The following is a 17,360-nucleotide window of genomic DNA, read 5'->3' on the forward strand; positions in this document are numbered from 1 at the left end:
ATTCAGTTCAGTCATATACTAACTGTCAAAAATGTAGAAAAAAAAGAGTGCTTACACTTGATGTACATACGACAGCAGAAGTTTTATAAGGTATAACTGACCTAATAAAACTATAGGAAATTTAGCCAACGGAATAGGATTTAAATTTAACCATTTAAAATCCGCAAGTGACTTTTATATCCGGTGGCGAGACAGAGACTTATGCAATGTGTATGATAGGAAAAGAGTTAATTCTATAATAAATTGATTAAAATATCAAAATGATAATCAAAAATTCTGTATGTCATTTATAGTATATTCAATTAATGCTAGTTAAATATATAGTTAATGATTTGTGGCAAGCAGTGTTCTGTTTCAGTGGAATTGGAATGAATTAAAATTTTTCCCATTTAAAAGCAAATTCTAAACTTTTTGAGGGTAAGCAGACTTTAAAATGCTAAACTGGTTGAGGTACATGCCTAAAAACCTATTTCCATTCAAGCAAGCTTTCTGATGGGTTTTCCCAGGCTGCCACACACCATGCATAACCTTTTGTTTACTGTTCTCTTCAGTCCTCCAAAACCAATAGCAATTGGATCAGTTTCACTCCAGCGCTGTTGCTTCAGAAAAGAGAGTTTACTTTTACCAAAATGATCTAAAATCAATCCACACATTTGATCGTTGGTTTGTTTTTAGATCATTGAGAGATTTATATTTTGAGCCCTGTCTGATGTAAGTGACCTTTTACACAGGTGAGCATGTCATCTGCGTAGCAGCAGTCACTATAGCAAAGGTATTGCACTTCATTCAGGCAACGGACAGGCCAGTAATTGTCTCGTTCGTTAAATGTAACCGGATAGAAATGACATTTAATGCATGCTCATCCAATTATTCTGTAGTCCATAAAAAGGAGCAACTGCTCTACAGCTAAATGTCTTTCACTGACAGGCCTACTTTTGTGTTTTGATGAGTATCTTGGTTATTTTCTTACGTTGCAGTCAATGTATTTCTGTACAAACTGCTATTTAACTCTTATGGAATGTATAGATAGTGAAATCCTAAATGCTGCTTGTGTGAATTATGTAAACTATAGCTGTACATGTTGGCCTTGTGCAGACAGGTTGAGATTCGATATAGCATATAACGTGTAACTTGTTCTGTAAAAGGTTAGATGGCCTACAGTGTTTCATAAACACACTAGTACATCATTATATAGATAGCCAGATATATAGAGCACTGCTTGTCTATATTCCAGAAAGAGTGACATTTACTGTGAAATGATTCTACTCATTACGGTAACTTTGTGTAAAAAGGATATTCTGCATAAAGAAATCAACGAGCCGTGTAATGAATGAGTAATAAGCCTGAATTGTAAACGCTGTAAAGGTTTTTCGGTTCCTCTCATGAAGTTCTCTTTTTTTTGCTTTCCCGCACACCTGACAGCTCCAGACATCAGTAATAGGTCAATCAATAACTGTTCATACAGGCCTGTCAGAGCGTCGCCTTCTGTTGAATCATGCAGAGAATGTGAAAATGAAGCCCCCCCTCCACCCCCCCCCTTTTTTTTTTTTACATTTTATTTCTTCTTCGTGCTTTGCCTTTGTCTCCGATACCCAAAAGAGCATGCTGAGATGATGTCTGTACTCAGTGACTGCTCATTTTTTCTGCACTGCTGGTGCTTTTAGGCTTATCGCAGCTGGATTTCTGCACCTGCATTTCTGAAGCAAAACACATGATGATGTGGACCATATATAGCTTTTTGGTTCACAGTACTTATAAAATATAACATAAGTGGCGTTCTTTGCTGTAATATTTGAAAAGCATTTTGAATTTGATTAACGGCTCATCAGTGACATCGTTCTCCTTATCTCGCTTTTGTGTCTGGTGCTTTCTTTATCCCTTTTTTTAAATTTTATTTTATTTTTATTTTTTTTATTATTATTTTTTTTTATAAATACCTCTACAGATAGTAAAGGGAAGGAGACGGCTGCTATGAAGGCGGACTTGCTACGAGCTCGGAATATGAAGCGCTATATTAACCAGCTCACAGTGGCTAAGAAGCAGTGTGAGAAGAGGATCCGGTTGCTGGGGGGTCCCAACTATGAGCAGCAGGAAGATGGGAACCAAGACGAGGGAGACGGGCCACAGGGCCAGAAGGTGAGGAGAACAGTGCTCAACCTATCAGCAAAGCTCACACCATTCAAACAAATCCAATCCCAGGACTAACCATGTCATGTCTGTTTCCTGTCACTGCCCATGAAAGTAGGAGGAGTTTCTCTTGAGAGTTGACAAGTGATGTGCATGATTTAAAAAAAAAAAAGGAATTTTTAAATGAAACCAGGCATATTTTATTTCAAGTTAAAATGTGCAATAGTGCTGCTGCATTTCCTCAGTAGGCTGCACAATTAATTTCATTTTTACTGTTATTGCGATGTCCGTTTCCTCAGTGCACGCATTACGAAGAACTGAGATAAATGAGCGGTTTAGAAGTTATGAATAAGAGTGGCATTCAATTACGCGTACACAACACCGGAGCAGCTCTTGCACTGTAGACTTGTTTATGCACGAGCACATGGATAAGTTCATTAGGGCAGGCCTGCGAAGCAAAATGCGCACACACACCCACACACACCCACACACACACACACACACACACAAAAAGGGGATCATATGCTGAAAACACACATAGCAAAAATGTCTAGGAGAAGGAATTGGTACTGAAAAGTGAAGGCACGTCTTTTAGTTTGGTTTTGAGTCAGATGACCATCTCAGGCCCAGGTTCTGTGTGAAACATGTCAGGCATCACTGGCTCAAGAATATTCAGGTATAAAGTGGAGGTCATCATTGTCTCGATGACTGCAATTTTCCCAGATCATGTGGCTGCTCCACCATGCTTGACAGTTGGCATGAGGTGTTTATGGTGATGCGCTTTGTTTGGTTTTCACCAAGCTGCTGGTGCTGTGACCAAACATCTCCATCTTGGTCTCATCAGGCCAAAGGATATTCTTCCAGAAATGTGGTGGTTTGTTCAGATGCAGTTTTGCGAACTGGAGTCATGCTGCCATATTCTTTTCGGAGAGAATGGGCTTTTCCTAGCCACCTTTCCATGAAAGACATGTTTGTTCAGTCTTATTCTGACTGTGCTGTCATGAACCTAAACATTTAATGTGCTTACAGAGGCCTGTAGGTCACATGATGTAGCTCATGGGTTTTTCTTTACATCTCTTGGCATTAAATGGTCTTGGACTGAAATTGCTTGGATGCCTACTCTTGGGGGAAAACTCCTGGCAACGGTCTTGAAGGCTCTCCATTTATAATAATAATAATAAAAAAATCCTTCTCACTGAATGGTGAATAAAATAGTGTATTTCAAATTGTTTGGAGATGGACTTATAACCCTTTTCAGATTGATTAGCAGCAACAGTTGCTTCTCTGAGGTCATGTCTGATGTCCTTTCTTCTTGGCATGAAGTAGACACACACCTGAGTGCTCCAGAACACCAATCTGCCGAAAGTTCTGCTTTTATTGAGGTACTCACACTTCTTGATTAACTAATCTTTAGCATTTAATTAGTTACGCCCCTTATTGATTGTGGAAGTAGGAAGGATGTACTTGTTTTTCCCCACCTGCCTTCTGAATGTTGGTTTACTTTTTGGGAATAAATGACTACATATTGAAATCTGTTGTGTATTTTTGTTGTGACCTGAAGTCATATTTTTGTTTATAGAATTTGGTGAGAACCACACACTTTATTATTTAGGCCGTGGCCAATAAAAACATAGAATTGAAGGAGTGGGTATGTTCTTTTTCCCAGGACTGCAAGTGCAATACTTACCCGATAACATGGAGTCACATGTCTGAATCTCAAATGGCATTCTATATTCTGCATAATTGCACTAGATAGGGCTTTGAGAATGATGACATTTCCTCCCAAAATATGAATGATTGAATTTGAGGAGTGTTTTCAAAATTCAGCTGCAGACCTGGTGCTTCATAATTAACGATCACACACATGCTGTCGACTTGATTTTGCTGAACATTTTCTAATTTCTCCTCCTCTCATGTTGTGCTGATAGTTTTTTGAGGCTATGTTTCTTCTGTCGCATTAAAAACTGCAGGCAATGCTCACTCATAGAAAAGAAAAGTGATCTAGTGCCACATTTTGCCGCCCTGAATTCTTTTTGCAAAAATATATTCAACCAGTTACACACACACGCACACCATAATAATGAATGATTGAATATGAAATGAATAATGCCGCTGTCTTTATCTGCAGTTTCTCTCCACCGCTATTTCATTGCTCCTTTGTTCCTTCTTCTGTCTAATCACCTTTCTCAGAGAGGAACGTACTGTAATAGAACCTTGCTCTGCACTTAATGGTATTACAGAACATGGTGTTCTTATCAGAGCAAAGTAAAATAGCTCACACAGATTTGTCTCTGCCTGTCTCTGAGCACTAAATTTCATAGATCCCTTCATGTGCTGTCCATTCACATTGTACTTGGGGATTGTCAGAGGTCAATTTGACAGGTTATTGCATACTTTTAGGCTCAGCAGATATGAAATCAAGTTCTCAGCCTCAACTAACAGTGTCTGTCCTTTTTTTTTATCAGAGCTCACTATAATAGTAGATTTACTAGAATCTGTTGGTAATAATGAAAACCTTCATCCAGCCAATGTGCCAGGTATCAGGAATGGCTACAAATTTGTGTGATAACTAATTGTCTAAAATTCAGCTGTACAGCAGCCTTTTGTATTATGCTAATACCACTACAAAATCTTCCCGACCCTCATTGTGTAATCACTAGGAGTCTAGACTCTCACAGTTACACTGCATTCCTAGTGGTGATTATAGAGATATCTACTTAGATCATCATCAGCACTGCATGATTTTAATTCACAGCAGGAGTGTTACTGCATACTTAAGACTGCTCAGTTAAGCTATCTGTTAAAGCCTGACTGTTCGCCTCACGCCTCCAGGGTTGGGGGTTTGATGCCCGCCACTGCCCTGTGTGTGTGAAGCTTGCATGTTCTCCCCGTGCTATGGGGGTTTCCTCCGGGTACTCTGGTTTCCTCCACCAGGCCAAAAACACGCATGGTAGGCTGATTGGCATGTCCAATGTGTCCGTGGTGAGTGTGATTTGTGCACTGCGATGGATTGGCACCCTGTCCAGGGTGTACCCCGCCTTGTGCCCGATGCTCCCTGGGATAGGCTCCAGGTTCCCTGAGACCCTGTAGTATAAGCGGTATAGAAAATGGATGAATGTGTTACGGATGGATGAGGGGGAGGGGGGTTGGGGGGTGTGGGTAGAACCTCCTGCGAGTAGGAGCTTTTTATTTTCTTAATTTCCGATCTAAACACTGTATTCCAAAATAAAACTATATTTCCATCATATTTCTCTACAAACTGGCCTGAAACGGCTTTTATCAGTCCATACAGGATTTCGTGTACTTCATTAATTTATTTATTTTTGTTGATTGTTGCAGCCAAAAATGCTGCAATTGGTGACTTTGCTGCGGCGTTTTTCAAAATATGCGATGCAATTTAGAATTTTTTTTGGTGCTTTTTTTTTCCCCCCTGCGGAAAACTACTTGAACTGGTGTATTTGCAATTGCATAAACTTATTTTGCACGGACTTTGCAGTGATGTTTGTTGGTAAACGAGATCTTTTAGCTACACTCATGTTTGGCACACGTGAATCGAAGAAGGCTTTGACTGAATGCGTGTTGTGATGGTCATATGACTTGTCCTGGCCCAAATCTGCAGTAATTTTAGAAAATTGCAAGTTCCTCTGAATATTGCGGAGTTTGCTTGCCTTTTGCATTATTTTCTCCGATCGCAAAATCCTGGAGGGAATTTTTTTATATCTTACAGACAGTATATGTCCAGTATATGTATATGTACAGACAGTATATGGAACTAAGGGAACCCAAACCTGTTCCAGCATGACAGTTCCCCTGTGCACAAAGCGAGCTCCATGAAGACATGGTTGCCAAGGCTTATGTGGAAGAACTCGAGTGGCCTGAACCCTTACTTGAACCCCACTGAATACATTTGTGATGAATTTCAAGTGAGACTGTCTCACTTCACATCATTGCCAGACCTCACTAATGCTTGTGTTGCTGAATGGGCACAAATCCCCATAGGCATAGTCTGAAATCTTGTGGAAAGCTTCGTAGTAGATCTGATAACATGTTCAGTGATCTCTTCGGACTTTTCTGGAATGTAACAAACCCGAAATACATAAAGATAATATGATCAAAATATTGTTAGGTGGCCATTGTCAACTATAAACAACAGTTCTCTGATTTGATAAAGTTGTTTGTAAAGATAATTTAGCTAGCTTACTCAGTCACATTAGATATAAAGCTTTTAAGAAAGGTTCACAGGGCATCTGGTTATGAACTTAAGTGAAACTGTAGAAATTCAGAAGTTGTAAAAAGGCAAGTTCTGCAACTTGCTGCTGCTTGTTCTAATTTGTAAATGAAAAATCACTTATTTTGCCGTGCTCTGGGTGTGTTTTTTCCCCTTGTGTTTCCAGGGTCATAGTGGTAGACCATAGGTGTAGTCCAAACTAGACTACACCTGCATCAGTTTTAAATCCGATTACAGATTCATATAATATATGAATGCACTTGTGTGTGTGTGCGTGTGTGTGCGTGTGTGTGCGTGCGTGCGTGTGTGTGCGTGTGTGTGCGTGCGTGTGCGTATATATATGTATATATGTGTGTGTGTGTGTGCGCGCTGATCCTTTGTCACTTAGAATTTCTTCTTTTCTCACACAGATTCTTCAGTTTGAGGAGATCATGTCTAACGCTGTGTTCAGGGAGCATTTCCGTGTGTATATGGAGCGTGTGGATAAGAGAGCCCTCGTCAGTTTTTGGGAGCTGGTAGAGATACTCAAAAGTGCTAACAAGGTGAGAGACAATATGCACCTTCTTAAGGCTTTTTGAAACAAGGAGAATATTTGCTTGTAGTTTGAACTCTTAAGGGAGTTAATTACTGAACAGCTGATCAGCCTTCATTTCTGAATGCAGAACTTTCTTGTGATTTGTTAACACTATCATATGATGAGCACAAGTTGGCCTGGGTAGCCTTTTTCGAACGCGCTGGAGGCGTTCAAAATTTGAACAGGGTACTTTTGTTTGAATTTTTTTTTTTCCTACTCTACCGAATTGTGCTGAATTTTTGCTGCAAACATACAGATCTGGCCTCCTGGATTGCAATCATATGAACTCATATGATTACATGCCTATGCGAGTAAATAATGCAGGGTAATGTTGTCGGGGGAAGCAGCGCCAGAGCATAAAAACACTGCATAATGAGAGTTCACTGTGTTCTGGCACATCAGTGTTCATCAGGTCATTTTAATCATTATTGATTGAAAGGTTTTGTGTCCAGAGAGACCTTGTAAAACGGGGCGGAGGGAAGGATATGATGTACTATATGTCCGCTGTATGATGTAGCATTAAGACTTTCCTTCACTGGAACTCAGGGAACCCAAAACTGTTCCGGCATGACCGTTCCCCTGTGCACAAAGCAAGCACTATGAAAACATGGTTTGCCAAAGTTGAGCCCTTACTTCAACCCCACTGAACACATTTGTGATGAATTTGAAATGTGACATTCTCACTTGATCTCAGTGCCAGACCTCACTAAAGCTTGTGTTGCTCAGTGGGTGCAAATCCCCATAGGTACGCTCCAAAATCTTGAAAGCCTTTCCAGAAGATTGGAAGCTGTTATAACCCCAAAGAAGGTACCAGCTCCTACAAGCAAGGGGACACCCTGGGCAGGATAATAATTTGGAAATGCCAATCAGCCTACAACGCAAGTCTTTGGACTGGAGGAGGAAACCGGAGTACCCGGCACGGGGAGAACATGCAAACCGCACACACAAGGCCAGAGGTGGGATTTTGAACCCCCAACCCCGGAGGTGTGAGGCAAATGTGCTAACCGCAAAGCCATCATTATCACTCATCTTAATAACAATTACCTTATAAATAATTCTGGAATCCTATAAAGCACTATTAGTGTGCAACCATTAAAATTTGTCCAGTCTCAATGATTCCTTACCTCACATTGTCCTGTACGTGTTCTTTATCGTAGTGTACCAACAGTACTTCCCTTGTTCTGTGACATATAACCTGCTTGTTCTAAATTAGCTTTGTGTTTATAAATAAAATGTTTGAAGTGGAGTTTGAAAGTAAAAGGTTAAATCCAAGAAAAATGATCATTTCAGCATACTGCCAAGCTAACTCACCCACTGCTTAGGTTTCATGAGCCGGACAGAAGGCAGTCCACATCCGGTTAATACGATGGCAGTGGAATCAACCAGTCATGATTTGATTCAGTTTTGTGGCCCCAAAGCATCACTCCACATCTTTGGCCCCGAAATATGTGACTGACGGAGTATGAGCACTGAACCATTAGCTGGTCTTCATTTACGCAGCCATTCATTTTCTTTATAGCCAGTCACTATTGTCCAAGTTCAGAGAATTAGAAAACAATTCAGAATCACTGAGCTAGCTAACTCTGTGTGGAGGTCTGTGCTGTCTCACTGGGAATGCAAGTTGCGCTTGCAGGTTTTAACTACAGCCATATGGCTGTGTAATTAGTTTCTGGTCTAGCTGAATGTGATTTCTTAACGTAATTAATTGAAGTACTTTGTGTTAAAAAAACAATATTGTTTGTTTATTTTATTTCAATGCAGCTGCATATTAAGTTAATGTATCTATTCAGTATTTTTTCCCCTCAACACCATGGAACGTACTGAAGCTCTAGACCTAAAATGCTTAATCATCTACTGGTATATTATAGTTTATAGAGGTCAAAAGAACATTCACAGTTTCCATAAAACAGATACACTCTGGCACTGGGTATGTAGGCCATTTTAAATAATTCCTGAGTCAGATTGTCCTTTTTTTTTTTTTTTTTTTCCCCTTTTCTTTCTTTTTTCTTTCTGCGTACAGAGTGAGGTACCACAGCTGGTAGGCGAAATCTACCAGAACTTCTTTGTAGAGAGTCGGGAGATCCCAGTGGAGAAAGCTCTGTATAAGGAGATCCAGCAGACTCTGGTGGGCAACAAAGGCACGGATGTCTTTCACAAGATCCAGAGTGACGTCTACGAGACAATGAAGGAGCGATATTACCCCTCATTCCTTGTGAGCGACCTGTATGAGCGTCTTATCAAGCGGGAGGAGCAAAGAAGCAGCTCCCAGTCCAGCAGTGAGGAAAAAGATGATGGCGTGAGTACTTGCATCATAACACCTAGATGAGTAGAGACTGACGGTTAAATGATTGACATTAGCGAAACACCATACTGCTTTCAAGAACCTGAACACTTTTTAACAATGAAGTGACTGTCAGCTTTTCATATCCTATAATGGGCCAAGAGGCTAAAATTCTAATGTCAGTGACGAGCATCTCAGTAACCTTGATGCAGATTCGTTGCTATCCAGTGAAGAGACCAATTTTATTGATTGCTTTCAGTAAATCACATAGACCAGGTGTATTTTCCCCCCAGTTTCTATTCACACAGCTACCCATGTTCCTGTGCAACCTGCATTCAGCAGAGTTTGGCTTGGATTAAATAAAATGGCAGTGTTATTTATAGCTTGCTATAAAATTATAGCTAATTTATACCTGCAGTTTTGGCTCTTTTCCCATAGAGGAAAAGGAACAGCACTGGCCTGGAGTCTTGCAAGGTTCACTGTTGCTAAATAAAAAGTGAAAGATTACCCCTTCCACTGTAGTAATTATTTAGTATTTATAGGAATATTTTCCATGTAATCATACAATACGAGGTAAAGGTTTGACCATGGCTGATTTTTTTTGTTGTTGTTTTCTTTAAAAAAAAAAAAAAAAAAAAAAATCCTAAATTTTGATCTAAATCAGGGGTGTCAAACTCAAATTCTTCCCAGGCCACATCAGCATTCTGGGAGACCCTGAAGGGCCTTAATCAAGGTCTATACTTATTATTTGTTTTTAAATGCATATTTAGTATATTTTAACGAGTAACACCAATAATCTATAAGGTCTGAAATTCAAATGGGAGGTTTCTATAAGAAAAATAAGAAACTATTAGTGTATGCCCTATTAGATAATGACGGTCAAATTTTGCCTATTACCCCAAAACACTTAATATTTAACATAGAAACAGATACTCACATATTTTAACCAGTTGGAGGAAGAAAATAAGACACCAGCCGTGAGTGAGAAGAAGCAAAGTGTCCAAGTTTATTGTTCCACCACACGAGATCCCCACCGTTGAGACGTCCCAAAAAACCAGAGCTGATGCTCTTCTATTTTTACAGTTTTCTTAGGGTCAGGATGACCCAGACATCAATATGTTTAGAGTTAGCTGTGCTAGAACACCATTACGTACATCAATTGGCACTGTTGAGCGACCCTTATCACACAGGTGCAGTTCCGGGTGCAATATATATTTTGTCTTGTTTCCCTCTTTAAAAATAATCTGACCTTGTCTGTGTCGCATCCTGACTGGATTTTCGTAGAGAAAGAACACTTTCCAACTCACCATCTCTACATTATGAGTAAATTCTATGTTTATTCTACATTCCTTTTTTTATAGTGCTTGCATGTACATTACCCTATAATAGTTTTTTCATGAAACAGAATAATTTCTATTTTCTGCCTACACACCAGGCCTCTGTCTCTGTGTGTGTTTGTCTGTGTCTCTTAGTTGACCTTCTGCCTGCGTGCAGACGTACCCCACCTACGCTCTGAGGCCTGCCGCACTAATCAAATACATGTATTGTTATCCCCTGCGCATTGCTTATCTGTGTGTTATGTCTTAGGTGAACATCCGTTTTTTCAGTCCACCAGCCCAGTGAATTCTCAATAAGATTACATATTACTCATACTAGGTCTCCCTCGCGTTTATTTCATGTATATTTTATATACAACAATAATAACATTTATCATATTGCTTTATAAGAAGCATTCCTTTGTTTAATCCCATTTTATTGGATGCCAGCCTCTGTGATGTGAAACAGGATTAGCCAGTTGGATGTAATGCCTTGTTCTTGTTTCCGTTCGAATGTTACTAGCCCGATAACTACACTATAAGCACAGAGATACGGAGGTGAGAGTTGGTAAAATAGCTGCTAGAGTTATCTGCAAAAGAAAGGTAGACCAGGGGTTATTGCATTTGATGTAGTTTTCCCATATTATGAACATATTATTTTAATCATTTTCAGTGGAAGTGTCATAAAGCTAATTAATGGAAACCTTATTAATAATATAAAGATTGTTTGATGGTCGATTGTGCTTTAAATGATTAACAAGTCACTCTTCCCACCAAAATAAATTTCTGATTATGCCACTAACAGCACAACACACAATGTGCTTCTGAATTGTTTTAGATTTAAGTCTGACTTACATCAACACAGGCATCGATTTCAACCCGCGTTCAGACTGCGCTCAAGCCAGCCAGAGTGGAAACCAGAGTGGACATATATACAGTAACATCCCTTTTGGATGTTTATGCTGGATAGCTGATGGTGATGGCTGGATAGCTGATCTGTGGTGAATTCTGGATAATGTGAAAATTCAACAATTTGTATAGCCCTTTTAACAGTGGAAATTGTCACAAAACAGCTTTACAGAAAATGTTGAGCGGGCCTTGTGTTTGACGTGATCTAAAGGCTTACGGTTAGACTGCCAAGAGTATGAGAAGCTGTCATCAAGGCAAATCCTGTTTAAAGATTCTAAATCATGAGCTTTTTGATATTTTAGATCTTTGTAAAACATTTTTAAATGAAAGCAAAATGTATAGAAATTGTTTATATGTATGGGGAAAAAAAGCAATGTACACTACCAGTCAAAAGTTTAGACACACTCATTCTTTATTTATTTTTTTCTCTCTCTCCATATTTTAGAATAATAATAATAATAAAGTCATCAAAACTCTGGAATTACACAAAGGGAACTATGGGAATTATAAAATAATTTATTATTTTAACATCTTCAAAGTTGACAAGGTTTTCCTAGAATTTTCAGATATGTATTCTTGGCGTTTTCTCAACTAATATCTTGAGGAATCCCCCTAAGATGCTTTTTAAATAGTATTAAAGGAGTTCCCACCTACTGTACGCTGGACACTTACTGGCTGCTTTTCGGAATATTTCGCTCCAAGCAAAATCCGTAAAAAAATTTTTTTTATATATATATTTTTGCAAATAAAATGTTTAGTTTTCTAACGAAAGAAATGAACATGTATGCACAATTATGTTTTTGTCTACAACACCGATTTCAAGCATTTAAGCATGCACCTTCAGATCAAAAGGTTTTTAAGATCATGAGAAACATTTCAGTCAGCTGTCTCCAAGCTGTTGACCGGTAATGTTTTTTGCAATGTACTTAACAAAGTTGGCCAAAAGTGATGCATAGGGTGCTACAAAAGATAATCGTAAAACATCAGTGATCATCACTTCCATATATGAACTTTGCCTTGGACGAAGTGACATTGCCTGCGTCATTACAATGACATTTAGCAAGACAAGTTTCAGTCATGTGATTATCAGTGCACTTTTTCATCATGACTACATTGGAAGTTAATATAAATGTTTGTCAGCTCCTTGTTGGCATTGATTCAATATTCTGCCCGTGTGTGTTTGCGTGTGCAGTGTCAGACCATGGAGGGGGGAGAGGTGACTCTGGACGAGGGCACTAAAGGTATTAACGAGCAGGCCAGTTATGCTGCTAACAAACTCCGGCAACTCTGCGAAGGTCTGGACTACAAGCGTCAAGCACTGGGCTCCATACAGAATGCACCCAGACCTGACAAAAAGGTGTGAATATTGGACAAAGATTTATTTATTTTAATCGGGTTATCAAATGAACAGAAGATCCATTGTACATGCAAATAACAGAGCCAGGCTCCTGATTTGATTATAATTCTATTATTAGCAGACAGAATATTGTTATAGAGTACATTGCTCAGTCTATGGAAATGTATATATTCTTGCCTCTGGCCCTCAATAACAAATGACTTGACGTCCCTATAGCCGGATTTATTAATCTTACCCTCACTGTGTGCCTGTTAACCCCAAGGTTAGTATTAGCATTCATCTTCAGCACAGCCACTCTTGTTCTACTCTTCTCTGTGCTGCCAGGAAGTGACAAGTGCCCTTGTAAAGTCACCCCTGGAAAAGGCAGACATGTGCTTTCTGTCTAAGTCCATTTCTAGAGGACATACTCTGGGATCTTTGTGAATTCAACTGTGCTTTATTCTGCTGTTTTTTTTTTGTGTGTGTGTCTTGCTGTTTTAATATTGTGCCTTATTCATTTATTTATAGGCTCAAAACAAAATATGAGACTGTTCACTGTGATGAGGTTGCCAGCATCATTTGTGTTTTGTATGTGTGTTTGTGTATGCAGATTGTGTCGCTCCTGAAAGAGGAGATTGGGGTGATGGAGAAGGAGCACAGCGACCTGCAGCTGCATATCTCGCGTACAGATTGGTGGTGTGAGAATCTCGGTGCATGGAGAGCTGTGATTAATACAGCTGAGGTCAGTCTGCCAGGTGTTGCTTTAGGAACAACAGAACAGGAAAAACAGATTATCCAAAAGTAGACTGCTGCCTAGGGAGGAAAGTTTGAACACAAATAATGATCAAAGAAAATCACTAAAAATTAAGTGCACAAAATTTATAGAAAAATCTACCCTCCTTCTATTTATTAAAAGAGTAACTTTACATCACTGTTGGAATCTTCTATGATGGCTATAGAAGCACTGAGAGGTTTTAAGCCAACCATGACGTGAAAGGGGCAAAAGGGAGCCTCTTGGTGGCCGTAAACACGCACTTTGAGATGGAATCTGATCCCCTGTGCTGCATCGTAACTGTGCTTGACCCACGATTTAAAGATTATTAGTTTGAATTGGCAAAAAGACATGCATGTGACTGGTCCAGGCTCAGTTAGATTTAATAAAAATGTTTTGATTGAGTTGGGGTGCAGGTATATATTGCGGGGTTGGGGGATATAAACAGATTCCTAGGAATGAATGGTGAATTTAGCCAATCACCACTTATTACTATTCATTCCCAGGTAAAACTTTTACATGTAGTCAACGATTTGTTGCATAGTATGAAATTGAGTCTAGTTAAAGTCACACTAGTATACAGATGAAAAAACCAACTGTAATATAGAAAATGTTATAATCTGTGTTATGTTTTATGGTCTGCTTTATTTAGTAGATATTGAAATAGCTGACATTTCATTACCTTCTAGTACTTCACTTAAGCATTTATTAGCAAATTCAAGAAAAGCATAATAATAATAAACCATTGGTTTTCAGTTTTGATTCAGGCCAAGTTGTTCTGAACTTCATCTTCATTTCTTTTGCATCTCCATTTCAATTAAAAAAAAAAAAGCAATTAAACGTCATGTAATACATGTAATGTACACTTCCCATTTATCATACAGTTTTTTATTCAGATAAAACACTGAGTAAGGGAATATATATTTGTGTGTGTGTGGAGAATATATATATATATATATATATATATATATATATATATATATATATATATATATATACACACACACACACACACACACACACACACACACACAGACCAAGATATAATAATGTCAGACCTTTTTTCACCTCTGAAGTGATATAGCAACTAACAAAATAAAATAAAAAAATTTGAGGCACGTGACTGTACTAGGAATTAACCAATCACTCATTTAAACTCATATTCAAAAGTAGTTATCATGCACCTGTCATCAATGAAGTGATTCTGGTTAACCCCAAAATAAAGATTTGCTGTTTGTTCTTTATGGGCACAACTCTAAAAGATATGTTTAAAAAAAAAAAACAGGAGAGCTCATCACACAAAGAACACCATACCCATGGTGAAGCATGGTGGTGGCAGCATCCTGCTATGGGGCTGCTTCATGTCAGCTGGGACTGGGGCTCTAGTCAAGATGGAGGGAATCATAGATAGTGCCAAATACCAATCTATTTTGGCACAAAAACCTGCGGGCATCTGTTAGACAGCTGATGATGAAGAAAAATATCAATTCCAGCATGACAATAACCTAAAGCACAAATCCAAGTCAACAAAGGAATGGTTTCAGAAGATCAACAGTTTTGAATGGCCCAGTCAGAGCCCAGATAGAAATCCTATTGAAGTCTGTGGAATGACTTGAAGTGGACGATCTCTTGCTATTTGATAGATTTGTAGCATTTTTCCCAGAGAAAAGTGGAATAAAATAGCCCATTCAAGATGTTGGCTCTCACCCAAACAAACTGACTGCTGTATTACAAACAAAAGGCGCTTTAACAAAGTATTAGTTATGGGATGTGCATGCTTATGCAACCAGGTTATTAGTGGGGTGGTTTTTTTTTTCATTTTGTTTTTTTCCAGTAAATTGTTTTTTTGCAGATTTTTTAATTTTTGTAGGTTGCTATAACACTTTAAAAGAGGAAAAGATCTGACAGGCTTTATCGTGGTTTCATTTTTTACTTGACAAAAACCTGCAATTTTAACAGTGCTGTGTAGCCTCGCATCATGTCAGGGAGTTCTCCTAGCCACTCTCACCTCTGGCTTTCTAATTAGCTATCTATATCTAGACCCAGATTTCTGTGAAGCTGTTTTTCTATTCTGAAATGTGCTATACAAAAAAAAAAAAAAGAAGAAAAAAATAAAATAAAAATTTAACTTAATTGGAGATGAACATAACATCAGAACTGCAGAACAGCTGAGCTTCATATCTATGACACTGTGCCCTTGTTTATAGATTGTCTTTTCTAGCTCTGATTTCGCTGCAGCAGAAATTAAATATAGAGAGAAGGAATTGTAGTTAGAAGAACGCCTGCCAGGTGGCTGAGAAACAAACCCTGACTTGATGTGCTTCTTTTTGATGTGCAGAGGAGTTTCATACGTACCCATGTTATAAACAAGCAGAGTTCTCTTACCTGTTCATTTAGGCATCATAGTTTTTAATATTCAATATTTTTTAACATTAAACTTTGAATTGCAGTTGGAAAATTATTAATTTCATGTCAACATGTATGTCTATTTGAAATGATGTTTGCAATTGTACTACCTTTCCATATGTCCATGAACATATTTTTTTTACATATGGGTTTTCTATGTATGTCTCTTGCCATTAAAACACCTATAGACCACATCCACAGTACTTCACAGAAACAAATAACTTACTTTCTGGCCTGTAGATGGGAGGCATTGACATCCTGAAAGAGACCACTCGCATCAGGATGGAAATGTTTCATTTATATATGAAGCATTTCAGGAAGAAATTTATATTTCAGGAAGAAATGTGTCAGCATAGGGAATCAAATCAGCATCCTTAACCCATTACATAGGCACTTTAATGTAGCACATCATACTTTTGGCTTGTTGCTCTATTTGTATACAGATCTTATTAACAGCCTTTGTCTATTACCAGTTTTCTCCAGCTTAATTTGCTGTCAGACATTCAGTGATCATTTGTCTATTGTAAAACATTTTAACAATAGATCCCAGTTGTGTGTCTGATTGTACCCAATGCAACCTGGTTCACTCTTACCTTAACGCATGGCCTTTCAGAATTAAACTACCTCTGTCATTTACTATTCATTTAAACACATGCCTGCGATGTTCGAGAAGCAGACATGTTTGCAGTTGGTTAAATAATTTCTTTCATGACCAGTTAAACAGTGTATAATGTGTTTGTGCACACTACCAGGCTTGTGAGGAGAATGGCGAGCAAATGGCGTGTTATTCAGTAGCAGTGAGTCTGTTGGAAGGAGAGGACTCGGAGAACAGCAACTGGTGCGTCACAAGGAAGCTGAGCGAGTTTCAGGCCCTGTACAGGAAGCTGACCGAGGTACCCGTCCTCACCTGGGGACATCTGATTACTTGACACATGCTCGTTTCTTTCAGAGAGCATTTAATCCTCACTTCAGTGTCTGCATCTGAGTCCACAGTGACTCTCTGCCATGTCCCTGACTGAGTTGCTATGGCAACGAGATGAGTCATTGGGCTGTTGCATGTTTTGCGATGTGATACAAATTACGCATGACAAAACTCTAACGCCACAGGCCACCCGCCTCTCTTTCTGTCTCTCTCTCTCGCCAGTGTTTTCCCTCTTTGAAGAAGGTCCAGCTGCCGTCACTCAGTAAACTGCCGTTCAAGTCCATTGACCAAAAATTTCTTGAGAAGTCCAAAAACCAACTGAACACATTTTTGCAGGTGAGCTATAATATTGCCATGTACTGCAGACTGCATTTGCAACAATTATTCATCCTACAAGCACACATCTGACTGTTTTTTTATTTTAGAAGCAGAGCCAAAGCAATTTCAGCTCCCTAGGTAGCTTGTTTGTGCCTGTTAGCAAGAAGGGGT

At 38.9% G+C, this 17,360-nt stretch overlaps 1 protein-coding gene across 1 annotated transcript in view; it reads left to right on the forward strand.

Moving 5' to 3' along the window:
• The window catches only part of snx25 (sorting nexin 25), a 50,381-nt gene that overhangs the window by 24,319 nt on the left and 8,702 nt on the right, over positions 1–17,360 (forward strand). Inside the window, exons 7-13 of the mRNA XM_017473670.3 lie at positions 1,946–2,136; positions 6,766–6,897; positions 8,950–9,225; positions 12,628–12,792; positions 13,382–13,513; positions 16,702–16,842; positions 17,094–17,207. Coding sequence (XP_017329159.1) covers positions 1,946–2,136; positions 6,766–6,897; positions 8,950–9,225; positions 12,628–12,792; positions 13,382–13,513; positions 16,702–16,842; positions 17,094–17,207 — 1,151 coding nt within the window. The remainder of the gene's footprint in view (positions 1–1,945; positions 2,137–6,765; positions 6,898–8,949; positions 9,226–12,627; positions 12,793–13,381; positions 13,514–16,701; positions 16,843–17,093; positions 17,208–17,360) is intronic.

This window comes from Ictalurus punctatus, chromosome 8 (genome assembly GCF_001660625.3).
Source record: "Ictalurus punctatus breed USDA103 chromosome 8, Coco_2.0, whole genome shotgun sequence".
NCBI classification, from domain to species: Eukaryota; Metazoa; Chordata; class Actinopteri; order Siluriformes; family Ictaluridae; genus Ictalurus; species Ictalurus punctatus.